Source organism: Salminus brasiliensis, chromosome 22 (genome assembly GCF_030463535.1).
Source record: "Salminus brasiliensis chromosome 22, fSalBra1.hap2, whole genome shotgun sequence".
Classification (NCBI taxonomy): Eukaryota; Metazoa; Chordata; class Actinopteri; order Characiformes; family Bryconidae; genus Salminus; species Salminus brasiliensis.
In genome coordinates this window covers 16,552,057-16,571,572 of record NC_132899.1, presented here as the reverse complement: position 1 = coordinate 16,571,572, position 19,516 = coordinate 16,552,057, and the positions used below count along the sequence as shown (strand labels likewise).

Sequence of the window (19,516 nt, the reverse complement as noted above, 5' to 3'; positions counted from 1 at the left end):
GAAGTCACATTACAGTTATATAGGTTACTCAGGTAGTTTTTGACATAGTACTTCCACTTCTATTTAGCCATTATTTTAATGTAGTATCTAATTTGCTCTTTTTGCATCAAAGTGAGGAAGATTCTAACTAAAGAAGAGCAATGCCTGAACAGAACCTAGGAACTGGAGGATAATTACACACAGAGAGGAAGAGGTTTTAGCTTGACTCACTTGCTGATGTACTCTCCACTCAGCACTTTGCCACAGGCCTTGCACTTGAAGCAGCCGAGATGCCACTGTTTGTCCAAGGCCAGCAGCGCCTGTCCATTCTTTATGTCCCTGCCACAGCCTGCACAGTCTGCAGAGAAAACACACATACAACACACAGCTGAGCTTAAATAGGTGACACATTTGATTAAAATGACAAAAATGTCATTTGTCATTATAAAATATCAACGTAAAATTGACTGATTTACTAAAAAACTACTGACATTCAGTACAAGCGCTCATCACACATTTGAGTGTTAACACACAGACATTCAAACACACGCTCAAAGATCCATTCTGGCCACTAGGTGGAGATGTAAGCTCATCCGAACCAAGTCAAGGGGATCACACTCAGTGACTCACTATTTCACAGAAGGTTTCAGAGCAGCAGCTCCAGATACGATAAAACCTACTGATCTTTCTCTACTGCTGGAAATACTCTGCCTGGAAATGTGTCATTACGTTCATTGGTGAATCACCAGTAATTTGCTTTTCTCAGAGCTGGGCTGACTAAGCCCCTTCTTCGCTTTACCAGTGGTTGGTTTTCTAAAGAGCAAGCATTAGCGTCTTTCTGTGAAGAAAAGCAGCCTTCTCCATGAGGAATATGGTGGAATTAAGCGTGCATGCTTAATGTGTGTAAAGGTTTGGCTCTAAAAATAGCTCAGGATTGTCATCTTGTATTTACATCCTTTGGCTGAGGTCCCAAAAGCTTTTTAAAAAATGGAGCAGAGGCAGACACACACATACACCCAAATACACACACACACAAAGATTGATGGAGTGGTGGATACAGTGGAGCAAAGTAAAGGTGTGTCACATTACTCTAAGGTATGATTTAAACCATCTCTACTTTGCCCTGCCTTCCTCACATACACATGTGTATCGCTGCTGTGGTGCCAATATCCTTAAATCTCCGAAATGGTAGCTTGACAGATTCACAGAAGGAAAGAACCTACTTACATTTCAATGGAAGTCAGTGTAAAAAGATTTTATGCCATTTCATGCCATTTTGGAGCATTTGTATTTGACACCTGCTCATTCACATTCAAGGGTATTATAAAGAGAAGGTCCTGCCTTTGTTGGAGTAACTGTCTCTACTGTCCAAGGGAGGCTAAACAGACTAGATTATAGAGCATTGCTGCGTGGATTTGATTGCATCCAGCAACAAGAACATTAGTGAGGTCAGGATGTTGGGTGATCACCACTCCACCTCATCCCCATCTCCACAACTCAACCCAAAAGTATTGGCTGAATCACCATAATTTCAGAGACACAGTTCCACTGCACCACAGCTCAGTGCTGGAGGGCTTAATACCCCTGAAGCCCACACCTGGCATTAGACATTGTGCCAAGAGGTTCATAGTAATCTGCTCCAGAAAATCCTATTCTATTGGCAGTACTTCTCGATAGGGACTACACAAGCTCTGTGTGTGTGTGTGTGTGTGCATTTGCAATGGGCGCAACTTAAAGTAGCTAAATACATTCATTAGAAGGGGTTTCCACAAACATATAGACATGTTAACTGCCAAATCTGGGATTTAGTGAGTGGGGAAAAAGAGTCAATTATGACAGTTTTTCTCACAATGTACATTTATATTATAAACTAGGCACTAAAATGTATTGTAGATATTTCCTTAATGTGTCAAATAATTACTGAGCATTTTTATGCTGTGCAGCTTCTGCAACTAACAATTAAAACACTGATTGCAACCTTGTGAAAGCTAATCTATAAAACACACAGCAGAGAGAGAGAGAGAGAGAGAGAGAGAGAGAATATCACCTTTCAAGGAGATTCGTGCTCTTCTCCTCTCATAAGGCATATCAAAGGCTCTGTACTCTCAGAACTGTGTGTTTTAGAAGTCTATAAATAAGGCTATGAAGGCTATAAAAAGTGTGCAGAGTTTGCAAGATTCACCAGCAGCCATGCAGTTCATTTTCACTGTCTTCTTATCAGGGCTGAAGAATTTCATCAGTGACCAATCACTCTCTGCCCATATGACAAATTATTAGCCAAGCGCAACACAGAGAATCATTCATTAGTGCACTTCAAAGAAAGGTGTGTGTGTGTGAGAGAGAAAGAGAGAGAGAGAATGGACACTGTGGAGCTTGCTGTGTTTCTAAGACCGTTTCAATTATCATGAGAATAATCTTGTTCTCTATCATGGCAAACAACAGTATGTGAGTTTCATCATTCTGTAAATGCTGGTCCATTTTTCCATTAGCTGTTGGCAGGCATGCAGCAGAATTCATTTAGACAGTAGCACAATGAACTGGTGATACAGGTCATAGAGTCTCTAAATCAACATAGGGTCAAAATATAGATACAGGCTCCAAAATATACAAACACGACATAGCTTTAATGAGCTTCTGTCAGAACTCTGGTTGGATATTTGACCATTCTTCTTGGCAGAATTGGTGGAGTTCAATTAAGTTGGTTGGTTTCCTGCCATGGACTTAATGTTTAAGAACAGTTGACATTTTTTCAACAGGGTTGAGGTCAGGATTTAGGAACACCAAGCCAAAACCACCTCTGATGTGTGTCTGTGGTGACTGTCCTGGCGGAACACTCAATTGTGTCAATGTTTCAATAATCTGTCTGATGTTTTGAGTTTATGTTGAAGAATTCTGAGGTAGTCCTCATTCTTCATTATTCCACCCACTTCCAGTTCCACTGTCAGCAAAACAGCTCCAGAGCATGAGGCTACCACCATCATCATGCTAAACAGTTGGCACTGTGTTCTTGAGGTGAAATGCCTGCCCTTTAGTCTTCCAAACAAGCACTTTTTCATTGTCTCTGTGGTCACCTGCAAACTGTTGTCAAGCTTGAAGGTGTCAGTTTTGGTGCAGGGGCTTTCTTGGACAGCAGCCTCCCAGTCCATAAAAAAAGTCGCTCAACTGTAGACAGTGACATTGGTGTTCCAGCAGCTAATTCAAATTCATGGCAGGGCAGTGTCTTGGTGGTTCTAGAGATGTTCCTGACCATCCAGACCATCATTCTGAGGGTGCGGCTTGGGTCTTCTTACAGCCCTTGGCAAAGTATCTACATCTGACAATAACTTAAACTTTAGTCCAGTTGTTTAAACTGATGACCTTGGAATCATCAGTTGTGTAGTCAATTATGAATACTGACAGGAAGTTAAGAGGCCTTGGCCTAGGCAAAAAAGACATGTGGTTGTATGAATATTTTTGACCATATACATAGAATTTTGACCCTGCGTTGTTCTATATATACACAATACTACAATTATTGTACTGTCTGTTACTGTACTACATTGCCATCTATTTATCTATCTGTCTATCTATCTATCTATGTATATTTATTTATTTATTTATTTCAGGAAACATCCAAAAAAGTTATATTTGTGCACAACATTTTTCTTTTAGGCTATTAAATATGTATGTTGTACATTAATTGTGACCCAAAAAAGAGCAGCTCAATGAAACATAGTATAGTGCATGCAGCTCTTTCCTATCGGCTCATATTCGGTAATATGGAGTGTGAAACAACTCCACTAGAAAATCCACATCCTTCCATGAGTTTCCTTGGAAGGGTAAGTTACCTTGCAAAATAGGAATGTAAATCTAAGGTGGCAGACTCCTTCATGCCTCCTCTTGGTGCCAGTCATGGCTTTTGATTCATTAACTTTAAATGAGCCCTGTCACGTCACGCATTCTCTGTAATCTTCAAGGCATTATCATAATTTGATTCTATGCCATTCAATGTAATAAGTAATCCTCGGCATCCAGGAATCTCAATGACATTTGGCTGCATTAATAAGGACTCAAGCTAAAGAAAACAATAGTGTCAGGCATTTAAAAGAGAAAGACTGCATGCCTTATAAAGCCTAATGGACAACTAAATCTGCACAACTCAATTTAGAGAACAGCCGGAGCCGGGTGGCTGGAGAATGTTAGTGAAAGAGACAGGCCTGCGTTGCGGAAATCCGAGCGAAAAAAAAAAAGCTCTATTAGTTGGCTATGTGATTCTCTCTCTTTTCCTCTCCCTCTCTCTTACTCTCATTGCATTCTCTCATCTGCTTCGTTTGGAGGCTGGGGCCCTGCATCTTGAATTACCCTGCAAAACCACTAATCTACCGCAGAAGGATGAGGAAGTTCCTCTGAGTGAGACACTGAGAGAGAGAGAGAGAGAGAGAGAGAGAGAGAGCTGTTCTCTGGTTGACAGCACAGCAGCAGAGCCATAGTCAGCTCGGATAACACTGCAGGAAGCCTGAGGAGGGCTTGAAACCTGATTAAAAAGCTTATTAAGACATCATAGAACTATTATGAACTCTGTTTTTGGATTACTGAGATTCTCATTACATGAAAACAAACCAGACTTTCAAATTCTATTTCCTAGAAATAAGACATGCCTGAGTTTGTGGCTTGTGACCAACATTTGCAGTTCATCATTTAAAACCTGGCCTCAAAGTGGACAGAGGTTTCGAATTGAGGTTTGCTATTTCATTCAAACCAATCAACTAACCAAGCATATATGAGCCATAATACAGCGCTACAGTACAGTACTGTCACTCAGGCATTTTCTGTCCATGTGTGCGGGCCAGATTTCTGTGAATTGGGACTGAAGCACGGTTCAAGTTGGATTAATTGATTGCTTGATTTGTACAGGATACAGTATCTGAGGCAAGACTGAAACATCACAGCCTGACTGTACAGTAAAGGCCTGGTGAATCTCCAGAGAAAGTTACATTGTGAAAGCTATTTATCTGGGAAGTGTTTACTTACTCAAAGTACTACAGTTACAATCAATACAAATAACAGTCATACATTTCCAAACCTTAAGCATCTGCAATCCTGTCTTTAACCTATGCATAGTCTTAACATTCTGTATACTCCCCTTGTCCTAAGAATTAGAAATGATCCGACTATAATCAATGCAGTAGGAACACTTTTGATTTCTCCAATGTTGGGTTCACTCGATCCAAATTTTGAGATCATTTAGGGTTTTTTCTCTGCTGTTAAACATGGTGGTGGCTTATTTATGACTCGTATGACACAATTGCTGATCAGTGCTTCAGTTATATCAGGTGTGATGCTGCTGGTAGATTTGAACAAATTTACGCAGTAGCTGCGGGATATTGTGTAGAAGTCCTGAACCAAACCTGTGTACTTATACACCATAAACAGGTATTGGGACACCTGCTCATTCCTTGTTTCTTCCTAAATCAAGAGTATTAAAAATAGTTTATCCTTGTTTTGCTGGAGAAACTGCCTCTACTGTCCAGAGAAGGTTTTCTACTAGAAGGATCTGACACATTCAGCGACAAGAGCTTTAGTGAGGTCAGGATGTTGGATGATTGTCACCCCACCTCTTCCCCAACTCCCTAGCTAATTCCAAATGTATTGGATGAAGCATCATCATGCCAGAGAACACAGTTCCACTGCTCCACAGCTCAATGTTGGGGGACTTTATACCCCTTTAGCCCACGCCTGGCATTAGGCATGGTGCCAGTGGACTAAATGATCTATGTGTGCATTTGCACATCTTTGTCAGCAATAGGTGTAACTTAAAGAAGCTGAAAGCATTCATATGAAGAGGTGTTCATAAACATTTAAACATGCAGTGTAGCTTAAAATATATAAACAATGTTTTTAACGGAATAAATGAACTCCCGTCATACCAGTCAAGCTGTGAAGGTACGACATCAGCAAAGATTATTGGGCTATAACAGCACTTTTGTGGAAAGCTGCGGCAGAGTGACTCGAAGTAAGGAATGAACTTGTGTCAGCCTGCCCTGGAAACTAACCGCACGCTCGACAGAACATCGCATCCCTCTCAAAATCCTGCAACAACACCAACAACAACAACACTAATTCTCCCACTCCACTCTGATTTTCTCATTCTTATTTTTAAACTATTGACCACTTTTTCTAAAAATCAGCACTGTCACTAACAGTAAATCCAAGTGTTGCTCTCACAAAAGGTTTCAGAATTCTGCCAAAAGCATTGTTAAAAAAGCTGTCAGTAATCACGTTAAATAGAATTAGTTTTTTTATAATTCTATTATTAATTTAGTCATTTTAGTTCTTATAGCTTCCGTATGAGCTTGCTTTTGTTTTATTTTTTATTATGTTGCTTGGTTGTTTTAAAATATTACTTTTTTATCTTAAAGATAATATAATTTTTCAATGTTGACTTATATTTTTTACATTTTGTCATTTTGGTTTATTTCTATTTCTGCTTTATATTTATTTTTCACATAATTTATTCATGTTCTTCTCTCTTACTAATTACATTAATTTGTTCATTTGATCATATTTACTCTTACTCTTCTATTATCTTCATTGTTTTCTGTTTAACATTCCTAATTTGTTCTTTTACCTCCATTTAATGTTGATTAAATATTATTTGTACTTTCTCTTTCAGTGTCTTACTGCAAATGATCAGCTACCCTGAAAATGAGAGTAACCCTTAATGTACTTCAAAATGGAAATAAAGGTTCACTGACTGATTGGTTGACGTTACCTTTGGTGAACTTTACAAAAAGATTACTTGATGCACTTAGCTCCATATTCGCCCAAACATGGTTTGTTTGAAATCTCATCAGTAGTTGCTTATAGTAATTATAAAGCCATCATACTGCCTAAATGAATGTCCTCTAGAGCTGTAGTTTTTATTGAAAAATAATGGGATCAGTGAAAGAACGTTGCTTTCTAGTATAGTGCGTGCCACTGTGCACACATACACACACGTGCCCTGACACACACAGTGACTCACTACTGGAAGCACTGATGTCTTTTGGAGGAGGGGACATTGGCTGGATGCAGCGCTGGCACAGGCAGTCCTTTCCATTAAAGGTGACGCGATCTCCAGCAGGAAACGGCCGTCTGGACAAAAACAGAGTGGCCTGAGGTTAAACACAGCTCACTGACATACACACTTTGCAATTTACTGCCAATAGGTGATGGAGAATACCCAAACATCTACACCATCTCACTGTGATCACATTCTCAGTGCACTCATAGTGTAACATTTTTCAACACTGATGCTAGGATGTATGAGCACATCATTATTTTTTAGAACAGTTTTCAGAATGCTCATTAATGGACAATAGCTGTCCATTACTTTATAGTAGTCTACAATAGCACACTTTTGATAGCAAATTGGTTCTTGGATACAAATAATAGAAATATCCACCCAAACTATCAGACTATGGCATCAGCATATGGGAGGAGACTGTAGGAGAGGGGAGAACTCAGAGAACACTGGGCGGGTGTTTAGGTGGCTTCTGCTTTGTGGTAGAAACTGAAGAACTGTTCTGAGGTCTGTGTTTAGATGTATGGGGTATATTTCCTGCAAATGCCTAATTTTTAATGAACTTGTGAACAAAGTAGAGATGGAATTTATAAAAAGGTAAGATTGGGAGGAGGAGGAGCTTCAGGCATGTACCTTCTCTATAGTCCATTCAGCGTTTCCATCACTGTACAGTTCTACACAACTGTAATTTCTACTACTGTCTGTAATACCAACATGACGAGGGTGCTCTAAACATACTGTGCTTATATCTATATCTAAGCTTATAAGCTTATTGTTCATTCAGTATGCAGATACGGTAAATACGGTGAAATGCCTATAATACAAAAGTAATTGTATTGTTTTATATTGAAGTACAACTACTTGAAACATACAAATCATAATTCTTTTTTTAGGTGCAGGTGTGCATAAGCAGGTCAATTTATCACCATCATTAACAGGGGTTTCTGAAATCGTCTTTAGCAACAGCAATGATTCTATACAGAACATGGCAACTCACAGAACCAAATGAGTGCTCAAATTGGTGTATTGCATATGGCTTTTTAGTAATAACCTACTGAAGGCTCATTTATGCTCAGCATTAAATAAGGATATGGATACTGACAGAGCCTTTTGTCTGTACTCTGCGTTCAACTCATCCATATATGTGCACGTTTTCTAAAAGCTTACAGATATGGATGAAATAAAGCAGTACCACTGGAAACTGTAGGGGCAGTGTAGGCAATACCTGAAGCGAAACGTGAACACCAGAGCATTTGTGCATGTGTATGTTTGAGTATGTGTATGTGTGTGTGCATCTGTCCCCTACGCCACTGACTTGCAGATGGTGCAGACGAAGCATGCAGGGTGGTAGGTCTTCCCCAGAGCAGTCACCACCTCTCCTTCCACAAAATCCCCACAGCCGTTACAGCGTGTCCCGTGCAGCCTCTGATAGTCCAGCGTGCATAAATACTCTCCATTCTTCATGAAGAATCCACCCTGCGCCAGGTCACAGCCACACACTGCTCACACACAGAAGGAAGAGGGAGAAAGAAGTGTACTGTTAACTGGAGTAGAGAGAGATCTTTATCCATTCAAATGAACGATTCAATGACGAATTCATGATTGGTTACACAGGTATGGGAAAGGTTTATGTACAGGTGTTTTACATTCTGTATCAACAGAAGAATATCAGGAACTCCTAAAGTTCATTTACCCATGAATATTCATCAGTCATCATCTTTTAAAAGTTCTAAAAAAAAGCTGAACAACAGCCAAAAAGACTATATTGCATACATGGTTTGATCCCTCATTCCTGCACTTCATTTTTGGCTTCCTTATTTTTTGGACATTTGGAAATGGGGCCATCATAAGATCAATTATGCCCTGGTCAAATACTGTGAAAGAACTGTCAAAATGAAAAAAAAAAAATCAAAATCAAATCAAAATGTCTTTTTAATTTCTTTGTTGTAATAGTACTTATATATTTAATATATTTGCTCTTAATACATCTTCTCCTCTGATGTGAATGTACCACTGACCCTCACTACTATAATCTTCAACTTTATTATTTTTGGTATCTAATAGTAACAATTAACGTTATACTGAATCTATTGTGAACATAGTTCCTGTGAGCTATATGCTTATTTGCTAAAATATAGATCACAAAAAGCAGTTAAAAAGTTTATTTTCTTTGTCATTTATTTATTTATTTATATGTCTGATCCTTTTTTTGTTCTGTTTTGTTACCATTAACAGACATGATTCTCAGTTGCCACAGTGAGAAACTTCTCAGAAGGTAATAAAATAGTTTAGAGTCTGCAGTGTGGAACTGAAAATGTGATACAATATCTGTAGTTCTTTTGTTTTGACTGTGTTTAAACCACTCTTCCTCAAAATGTTTCTCTATTTTCTACCATCATAATAATAATAATTCACCATTCTCCAAGTTGTGAGGCTGTATTATTAATAAAAAAAAGATCAAAACAGGTCGCTAATTGGCCAACAGCCAGTATTAACTCCTTATGCTTCCTGACTTTTATTACACCCGAAGAATTACTATTCATGCAAAGCAATGCAAACTGAGTTGTTCCTAAGTTATAACAGAGGGCAAAATAATCACTGGTAATCACAAGGAATTTAAAAGGGTTTAGGTACTTGGATCAGATCAGAGGGCAAAAGTTAGCACTTATTACTTATTTCCTTGGATGATTTAGTTGTTAACATTATTGTGAAGCACACAACATTTATTAGTGATATTATAAAGGTTAATATCCATGTTTAGTGCACAATTGCTAAAACAGGTTCAGTTTAAGTGAAATTGTACTAAAACTGTAATTCAGACACAAATAAAAATAGCTTATGCTTTCTGTGGCATATCCTTCCTACCCTACTGATCCATTGAGTGGCTGTAAATACCTTTCATACTGGACTTTACAGTTCTTGGCTGCCTGCAAATACAAGCTGAAAACGCTGATGCCAAATACACAAAGATGAGGTTTTGGTCAGCTCCACATTTCCTCTGCTCCAGCTTGCCTTTAAGCTTCTGGCACAAATTCAGATGTGTGTGTAAAAGAGAGAGCTGCTCTGGCCTCTATGGGTGTGATGCAGCGCATAGGCCAGGTATGTGTGACGGGCCAGGGAAATGGATATCATTCTACTTCTTCAAGGCCATTTAATATTCACTTCTGCTCATCACCAACCCTACACCCACTCTTCCAATTTTTGTTGAATAAAGCTCAGATGTGAAGTAGAAGTGTTCATATCCAGCCTTATCCATGCTGTAAACTTGCTGAGCTTTGTGCAGGGTGAGTATCCTCTTAAAAATAAAGGTGCTACAAAGGGTTTTTTGATGCCACAGAAGAACCCTTTTTGGTTCAATAAAGAATATGTTTTGGAGGACTCTTCACACACACACACACACACACACACACACACACACACACACACACACACACACACACACACACACACATACACATCACAGTCAAAAATGGTTCTTTATGGAACCAAAAATTCTACTTCTATGGTGTAGATGTTTGTGGGAGGCTCAATGCTTATAGAGTTTTATCCTGCATGCTGAGCGATGATGGGACTAGGCATAGTCCCAAAAGAAACGGTGAATAAATAGGACTGTAACTTTGACCTGGTGCAGAGCACCCAGCCAACTTCTCTGGGTAAAGAGCCTGAAGGGATAAATGCATAATTTACTGTAATAACACACATAATAATGCAAAGGAATGCATCTGTAATGGGAACTGAAGGTAATGGGGCGAGACAGTATTTTTTTGGGCAGTTCTTTGCAGTTCTCTGTCCAGAACAGGGCACACTTTGATTGATCATGTAGCTCAACCACATTCATATTTGTGCTTCAACTGTTTGTTATTTTTTTATTTTATGATTTTGTCACCCCTCACCGCGGCAGCTCAGGGCCTCTGAGCGGCCATCTTCGTTTGACAACCTTCCCATTATTTGCATGACGATTGCCATGGCAACAGACTAACAAGTGTGACAAGCAGGTGGCCGTGGCGACAGTCGTCATTAGCAGCAGAGGGGCGGTTGTGTAAGTGCCTCTCTGGCTGTTGTTTGAGTAACCTTCAGTTACCATGCAGAGAGCCACAGATGCAGTGTGGGAAATGTCAGGCCCATTAACCAGGACACACATACACACATATACACACACACACTCACAAACAACCAATACAACCAATATAGGGTCGCATATTAAAAACATCTTCATTTTTTGGAAATGCCATAGAAGAACCACTTTTTACTTCTGCATCCCTAAAGAGCCAACCAAGAACTAACTGCACTTTAGCTGAAGGTTCTATACAAGTGTAAGGGTTCTTCCTTTGACTTTTACATTATAAGGAGGTTTATAAAACGTAGTCAAACTTGATCTTATTAACAAAAATAAAGATGCTTTGAGAAATTGAGAACATTCTTTAAGCCACACCATTTAAAACCCCCTTCTGGTGGTTGATGAATCATGTTTGCAAAAGAAAGTGAGTGTGAAGAGCATTTAAATTTGTAAAGAACATTTAAACCTAGGAATGCCCTGTTCTGATCCAGAGGTTCAGGAGGTCCAATCCATGCAATTTTGTTTGTTGAATTTTCTCACAATTTGGTACTGCCAATTAACCCACCGTTTCATAGCTCCCCCCAGCACTAACAATGCTAGTAGGGAACCTAACACATGTCATCTCTGATACGCGTCATGCCAGTGAGGCAAAGTCGGGCAGCTCCGGTGCACCAGCTAACAGACCCATATGCTGGCCAACATCGCTGCAAAAGGGAAGAGAGCACGGTCTCTCGTGCGGTCTCACTCTGGCCATTGGTGGCAAAGCGGCGTGGCTAGGGATTGAAACTCGCAACCCCCTGGCCATAGTGACAGCGCATTACTCCGCTGAGCCACTCAGAGTCTCAATCCAGTCATATTTTAATAGATCGGGTATCAGCTATTAACCCAATTCCAGTTCCGAGTCTTTGTTATAACCAAAGTGTTCAAAGCGCCATCTGGTGTGTTCAAGGCACCATTAACGAACATTATTCCCCGCCGGCAGCGCTGGGGAACGTTCTCAGAAGGTGAATAAAAAGGTTTGCAGTGTGAACCTATTTCACATTTGAACAGGATATCTGAAACTTTAGAAAACTATGGCAGAAACTGCATTTAGAAACTTGAGGAAGCTAACTCTAATGCTAATACACACATTCTATAGGAATCCAAAGTATAGCACATTCAACTATTAAACAGCAATTTCACATTGAAATATATAGAAAATAGTACATTTATGCTCCCTAAATAAAGACATAGGGATAAAGTTATTTTTTTAATCTATGCAAAGCTATAAATCACAACCTCCAGATTATTGTTTGCAAATAAAACTTTTTTATTATAATATTATCTATTTAAGGTTTTTTGGTTTCCACAAACACGACTTAAACAATCAAAATCTAGCACAAACATCCAAACTGCACAGCTCTCCGAGCTTCACAAGGCTCTTTGTTTCTCCTCACACCATTTCATCAGAGTCGGTAAGTAATTACAGAGAAACAGGCAGAGGCAGAGGCAGTCACTCAGAATGCGTGGTGATGGAAGTGTGACAGTGCTCCTGTGTTCTGCGCTGGGGTCCTCTCTCACTTCAGGGTCAGTTCAGTCTGTCATTTCACTGAGCAATCACAGACCCATCACAGTGTAACGTCCACTTCCACACAAAAGCTTCCAGGAACTCCCGCCAGAGAGAAAGTAAAGGATTCATTAGCACCAGGGGACAGAAACTAGAACAACAGGGCAGTGGCAGAGCAGCTCTGTGTTCCACTACCATCACTTGGTGTGCTCTCTGCCGTCTCCCTGCTCGGAGTTAGTGCAGCGATGGGTCTCCTGCTGCTCATTTGCTGTGTGTTATACAAGCTTTCACACACTTCATTAATATTTCACTGGATTTCCCCAGATTGCTGGTACTTCCCTAAGCTCTGCTGCACCACTCTGTGCTACTTCTGCACCTCTGTATGAATTAAGGGTGGGTGATATGGCAGTCCTATAACATCATGATGCTTCAGGACATGTATACGTTATTATAGGCACAAAAAAATATTTTGGTGTGATGATTTGATATGACATTATTTTACATGATGATATTACATCATGTTACATGTCCAAATGTTTATGGACATCCTTTCTAATGAATATATTGAGCTACTTCTAGTTGCACCCACTACTATTATATTGGCAATACATTTCTGCTGGGACTAGACAAGCTGTGTGTGTGTGTGTGTGTGTGTGTGTGTGTGTGTGTGTGTGTGTGCGCGCACCTGCACCTCTGTGGCAGCAATGAGTACAACTTAAAGTAGCTGAATACATTTATTAGAAGGGGTGTCCACAAACATTTGAACACATAATTTAATTATTGGACTCCAGAATGTATAGATATGCACTCTTTAACTCCACAGAAGTTACATATTTCTCTGTAACACTTCATCAAGATAGATGTAAGCATGGTTGTAAGTTGTCCGGTTTATAAATGTGTATGTAACAGTAAGGTACGTGAAAAATATCGCCATTGGCTATTGGCCCACAATTCTCATATTGGTGCATCCTTAGTATGATACACATATTTTCAAAAATATTTAAAACTGACAAAATGCACCAGCCAAACAACACTGCAACATAACAACAGCTTATTTAAACTGTGAGTACATCATATTATCCATCACCAGCCCACATAATGCTTGCTATTGTGCAGATTAAGCAATTATTGTTTTGTTTATTTTTACATATTTAATAGTCTAGATGTACAGATGATACCCACTAGATGCTCAGAAAAAGCCTGTTATTTCTTATTTATGCTATTTTATAATGATAAAAAAATAATATATGTCGTCCACCCTTCCTGTGAATGCCATGTTAACTCGTAGACCGGAAACACAGACATGTGGGAATATGTGGAAAGAAGCTTTGTTTCTAATCACTCCCTGTATGCCACAATTAGTCCAACTGCATGCCAGAATAGCCTTTGATGCCTCCTCTCATTTAAAGCTAAGACTGTAGCTGTCTTAGTGGTCACACTTGCCCGAAAGGGAGGTAAAGAGTGTAAATGCGTAGCTCTTAACTGTAATACTGTTTTATCCTGATGCACTTTCCCATCCTTTGTGGTCAACCAGTGAAGCAGACAAAATGAAGCCTAAATAAGGCCCTTGGCATTGGAGGACTCTTGGCATGCACCTTGGCTTTCAAAGCCCCTTCATTATCCATGTGGAGCTAGCAACATCATCATCACCACAATGCAACGCAACAGCGTGATAGGCCTGTCCAACTCGATTAGCCTCGATGGCTCTCCGCTGACTTTGGGGGCTGTTAGCCTCACAGCAATGCTAACAGGCTCCGGTCTGCTGTGTGGAACTCACAAACATGCATCAAACACTCACCAAGACATTCTTACAGCTGAGCTTTCAGAATCGGGCTGTTTTTTGATGGCAGACTTGGTGTGACAGGCCATGTCGGTTAAGTAAATAGGTTTAATGGGGGCAAGTTTGTCATGCTGTGTTTGTTCTGGGGTTCAACTAATATAAAGCAGTATATTTATAATTAATATATATTAATATTGCACCTTTATTACACTGAAAGTTGCACAATTGTAAGTTTTTCTGGGCATGAGCTTCTGCCCAATAAATGTAAACATGAATATGTAAAGGTAAGGCAAACTATGACTTGCGGCCTGGGAAAAATTGGCAAAGAAGAACTTTTTTTTTTCGGACAAAAACAACAGATGCAATTTTTAAAATAGTGGAACCTTCACATCAAGTCTGATGCGTCTTTTGTCTTCTGTGCTCTGTAAAAGAGGATAGACACAGGATAGGCTCTCAATTTTCCACTCTTCCTTTTTCTCTGCTCCCTATCCGCTTTTGCTCACGTTAATAATTTCCATAGGTGGTCATTAGTGAGGCAAGATAGTTTGCAGGTCTTTGAGAAGATGAACAGAACATGATCAGATTACATTATAAATGAGGGGACTGACCACTGGTTGAAATACCAATGGGAGTTCTCATAACGCTCAACATGACGTATGTTACCAGAAAGTCCTGCCTTTCAAGAAAATGAGCAAATTTACAGCGGAGGAAACCACCCTCCCCCTATGATGTGGAGATCTGCACAGGCGCAGTAGCCAGAACAAGCCAAAAAATCATGCATTTGTGAGCCAAATGCTACAAACTATTCATGAGGCTTTTGTCAGATTTTATCAGTGACGATGTTTACTCGTATGTCTGAAAGTAACTGCTCGGCGGCATTGCAAAGAAGGACTTTGCTATGATGCACCAAGACAAACTTTATCATTTACATTCTCTGTAAATTCGCTGCTCATTCACCATCCCCTATGCACCGCATGTAGTGCTGCTTACTATAAGCTTTTGTGTTCTGCTACAAACAAGACAAGCTGTTCTGCCACTGTCTTGATGCTCATTTGTTTGGTCTGCAACCATGACAAGCTTTGATTGGTAAGGCTGTTTTTAACGCGACCGCACAGCGCTATAAATACATAAGGCTATGACTGCAACATTTACGCAACTTCACAGTCCATTAGTTTCAAACCCTGTGAATCATCAATAAAGGTGTGTTTGTTTTCAAATAATAAAGGTGTGTTGCCTTTTTGGCCTGTAAAAATCAAACTCTGGGTGAACTGACCATAAGTGTTAACTGTCCAAAGTGAAGTGAGCACGGTGAAACAAAGATACAAAGTTAAAGTTTAAACAAAAGGCAAGTAAATCTGTGTATATTTTGCATATAAAATAGACAAATATCATGAATTTGAGGTCATTATAAACAGGGCACTTAAAGAGGATATTGAGGGGTTTTGGTCATGTAGACAGAGGCCTTTGAATCCAGATTTCTGTTCATATAATTGATCAGCCACCTACTGTCTTAAACTTTTCCAAATGAATGTTCCTAAATGTCCTTGGCTTGGATGTATGGTTAGAGTTATAAAGGTCCTTTATATAATATTGAGGTTATTTAAACACTTTTCTTTACACTTTCACTTTATACTCATTTATGTATTCCGTAAAGAAGCATCCACTGAAAGGGTCTGCTGTGAGATGGTTCTTTTAGGCAGTCACTCCAAAGAACCTCTTTTGCTACCTATATCTTCAAGTGTGTACCTACTAATGGTTCTGAAATCCATCAATGACCTTTTGGTTTGAGCTAATTAAAGAAGCCAGGTAGTTAAGGAGGATTTTTATTTTCTGGACCTGAAGGTTCTTTTGCCATTGAGAAATATTTCTCAGCTGTTGTTTTTTCTAACTCGAAGCTCATGTGTAAGATGCATCATTATCTTTAAGCTAACACATACAATACAGTGCATCCTTGTCATAAAATCCAACCACTAGACCAGTTCTTGAAGTTCCTATATATGGTTAACGTTTTGAGGGAGGAACCTGTGTGATCAGGAAGAAGATCTATTCAGGGCCTGGAAATGGCTCTAGCACATGGCTGTTTAGAGGAGAACCTCAGGGTGACCCTTGGTTAGACTCATGAAGAGTGCTCCTCCCTGCCGCCTCTTTGAAGCCACAGTATTACAGGCTTTCGGCAATTGCACATTAAAACAGTTAAGGCAACTTCTGAAGAAACTATTGTGAAAGCTGACCACACACACACACATACACACACATACACACACACACATATATTTGTAACATGCATCCATGGCAACCTGGTGATATAATGTGAAGTTTGTGGTCGCTTTTAATGGCTTATTTTACTATGAGCCACAACATTTTTTACAACAGTCCAGTCCAGTGTGTCAGACTGAGATGAGGTACAGAGGACACTGACGTCTATGTGTGTGTGTATTATTTGTCACTACTAACAGGTGCTGCATATGTGTGTGTGTGTGTGTGTTTGTGAAATCTGTAAAATGGGAGGAGCACTGGTGTAAGTGACTGTGACAGCGACAGCTGCCAGAAAAATCCACTCAACTATTTTTGTACAGAATGCATGTGCTTATCAGCCCTCCTACAAAACACCACCTTCATTATCACCACCAACACAAAACATTCAGCCTGATTCTGAGTGAGGATGGAGGTAAAGGTGGGAATTTTCTATGGGGGGTGGGTGTGGGATGTTAACTGATCAGGTCAAAATGTCATGATGTCAATATGAAACACTTGTCGGCTGGAATCATTGTGGGGGAGACTACTGACTATTATAAGGGCCCAAAATGACTCACCACCATGTTTAATAGCAGAGATAACCTGCTCCAAATTAAAGCAGCATCATAAAGGATTGGTATTTTTTGCTCCTGGGCTCCCCCTACAGTTGGAAAGTGGAATTCATGATTTGAACCACCACTAAAGGACACACCTTTTTTGGACAAGCTGAGAGATACAGAACCGCCACTGAAAAGGAAAGAAGCATGGGGACTGATGTGTTAATATTAGAGGGTTTTACACAAACATGACCCGGAGCAGTAATGTCAGCGAACCTATTCTCCCTATTACAGTCAGTGGAGCATCAGCATAATTCTGAAGCTGCTATTTTGAGCTACAAATGCTACATAGTGTTACTTTAAGTGTCACAGTCTTTGGCCTCAAATTGAAACGTGAATAGTGTGGTGAGCTTTGCTCTGACTAGATTGTTTACAGCACAGCAATGGCTCACAGAAGCCATGTAGAACAGCATAGCCAGTTTGTATAAAAAGTGGGGGCATGTGAGGTCTAATAAAATTAGGAGGGTGGTGCATGTGCACCTGTGCTACCAGCAATCCTGTGAAATTCCATGCAAGAACTGGTACAGAACTTTATTTTCTCCCGATGGCACCTGCCCAATACCAACAATGAGTATTGGAATGGTGCCGTCTCTTCCTACCAATCCCATGGCCAGTGGACTGTGAATGCATTAATCTTATATTACCCACACTCAGGCTGACCTGGGTATGACAGCGAGTAATGCAGCCTCCTCTTCCTTCCTGATAAAGCACACTTTCATTCACTCTAAAACGTGAACCGCATACGCTGTGGTTCAGCGCACATGCATTTCATAAGTCTCGTTACCACCTCATAAATCAAGAGCTATGAGAACGGTAACTTTATCAGCTGTGACTTGCTTATTTTTCTAATGCTAAGGAATAAGTCAATGCTTACGTATGAAACCTTTAAACTTTTTAAATGTAAAAATAATTAAATGAAATAAAAATGATATATATTTTATTCATTTATTCATTTCAAATACTGTGCAAATATTATCAATAATAAATGGACCAATATAAATGGCCCAAGTATTAAGTCATTTTATTATGAACAAAAGTTCTCTCTTAATATGTTGGACGTATGGAATTTTGTTACAACAATGACGACAAGCTAAATGAACTAAATTAAAAGCTCAAACAATTCATCTTGAGGCTTGTAACAGCATCCTGTGGGAAGGCTGTGAGAATGACATCTTGAAATAACCTCTAAGGGTATGCAGCCTTTGACCCCTATGGTGGTCTGCCACTCCTCGTTAGTGTAAATCCACAGCTGCTGAGTGGCTGTGATTCCTGGCGCAACAGCGTAGCCCGCCCCCTCAGGACACTCGCATGCACACACAAACAGGCCCACAGACACATAGGCACACAAACACGCACACATACACATATATACACACTCTGCAGAGGTGTACGGACCCATCCCTGGCTGTGATCTCTGTCCCAGTGGAGATCAGCAGAGCTATTTCCAGGCACACAGTGCTTTAACGGCTCCCGGAGACTATGCTGAAAATAGCACAGAGCCGCTCTGACTGACACAGCATTCACAAAGTGGGGTGGGTGGTGCTGGCAAATGTAGAGGGACAGAAGAGTGAGACACTGAAGGGGAATGAATGGGGGGAGTAGACAGACATATGGCTAAGGCACACGCTGGTAAGGGTTACTTACTGGTAAGGGTGAATGATATGGCAAAAAACATAACATCATACTTGATAACCATATTCAAGCATGATATGCATGTTTTTTTTACTTTTTTTTAATTACACACAAGGTGGAGCAGACACAATGCACCAACAAAACAGTAGTATCATGTCGGCTAAAAGGCTATGACACTAAGACTGTGTATTGGCAAGAACCTGGCGATTTGATGCACATCACGATACATGGGTTACGATATATGATATATTGCGATACGGTTACAGTTAAGGCTAGCTATTTTCATTTTTCTATTTTCAACATTTTAAGAGAGCACCCCACCCTATGCATAAATTCTGAGAAAAAGAAACCTACTTTTTATGAAGTCAGAACAGTAAGATCAATCTGAAGAAAACACTGTCTTTAGATTGCACTGTCAACACGGCTGTGTTTCTGAGAATCGATACAGTATTGCAAAACATTACACTGCGATACTTTGATACCCCGTCTTACACCTCTAAATGACACACAGATGTTTTTAATTCAGCATTTGCTAAAATGACTTTTCAATCCATTCCTAATATACAGTCAGGCCCATAAGTATTTGGACAGTGACTGGTCATTTGTAAACATAAATATTGAACAAAAA

General features: G+C 39.8%; 1 protein-coding gene across 7 annotated transcripts in view; it reads right to left on the bottom strand.

Annotated features, from left to right (window-relative positions):
* Positions 1-19,516, bottom strand: part of ablim1b (actin binding LIM protein 1b) — a 62,340-nt gene that overhangs the window by 27,573 nt on the left and 15,251 nt on the right. For all 7 annotated transcript variants that reach the window (XR_011978240.1, XR_011978241.1, XR_011978239.1 and 4 more), the window contains exons 3-5: positions 8,337-8,520; positions 6,983-7,092; positions 211-337 (exon numbers count right to left, since the gene is read on the bottom strand). Coding sequence is in view for 1 of the 7 variants with exons in the window: in XM_072667825.1 (XP_072523926.1) it covers positions 211-337; positions 6,983-7,092; positions 8,337-8,520 (421 nt within the window). In the remaining 6 variants the exon portion in view is untranslated. The remainder of the gene's footprint in view (positions 1-210; positions 338-6,982; positions 7,093-8,336; positions 8,521-19,516) is intronic.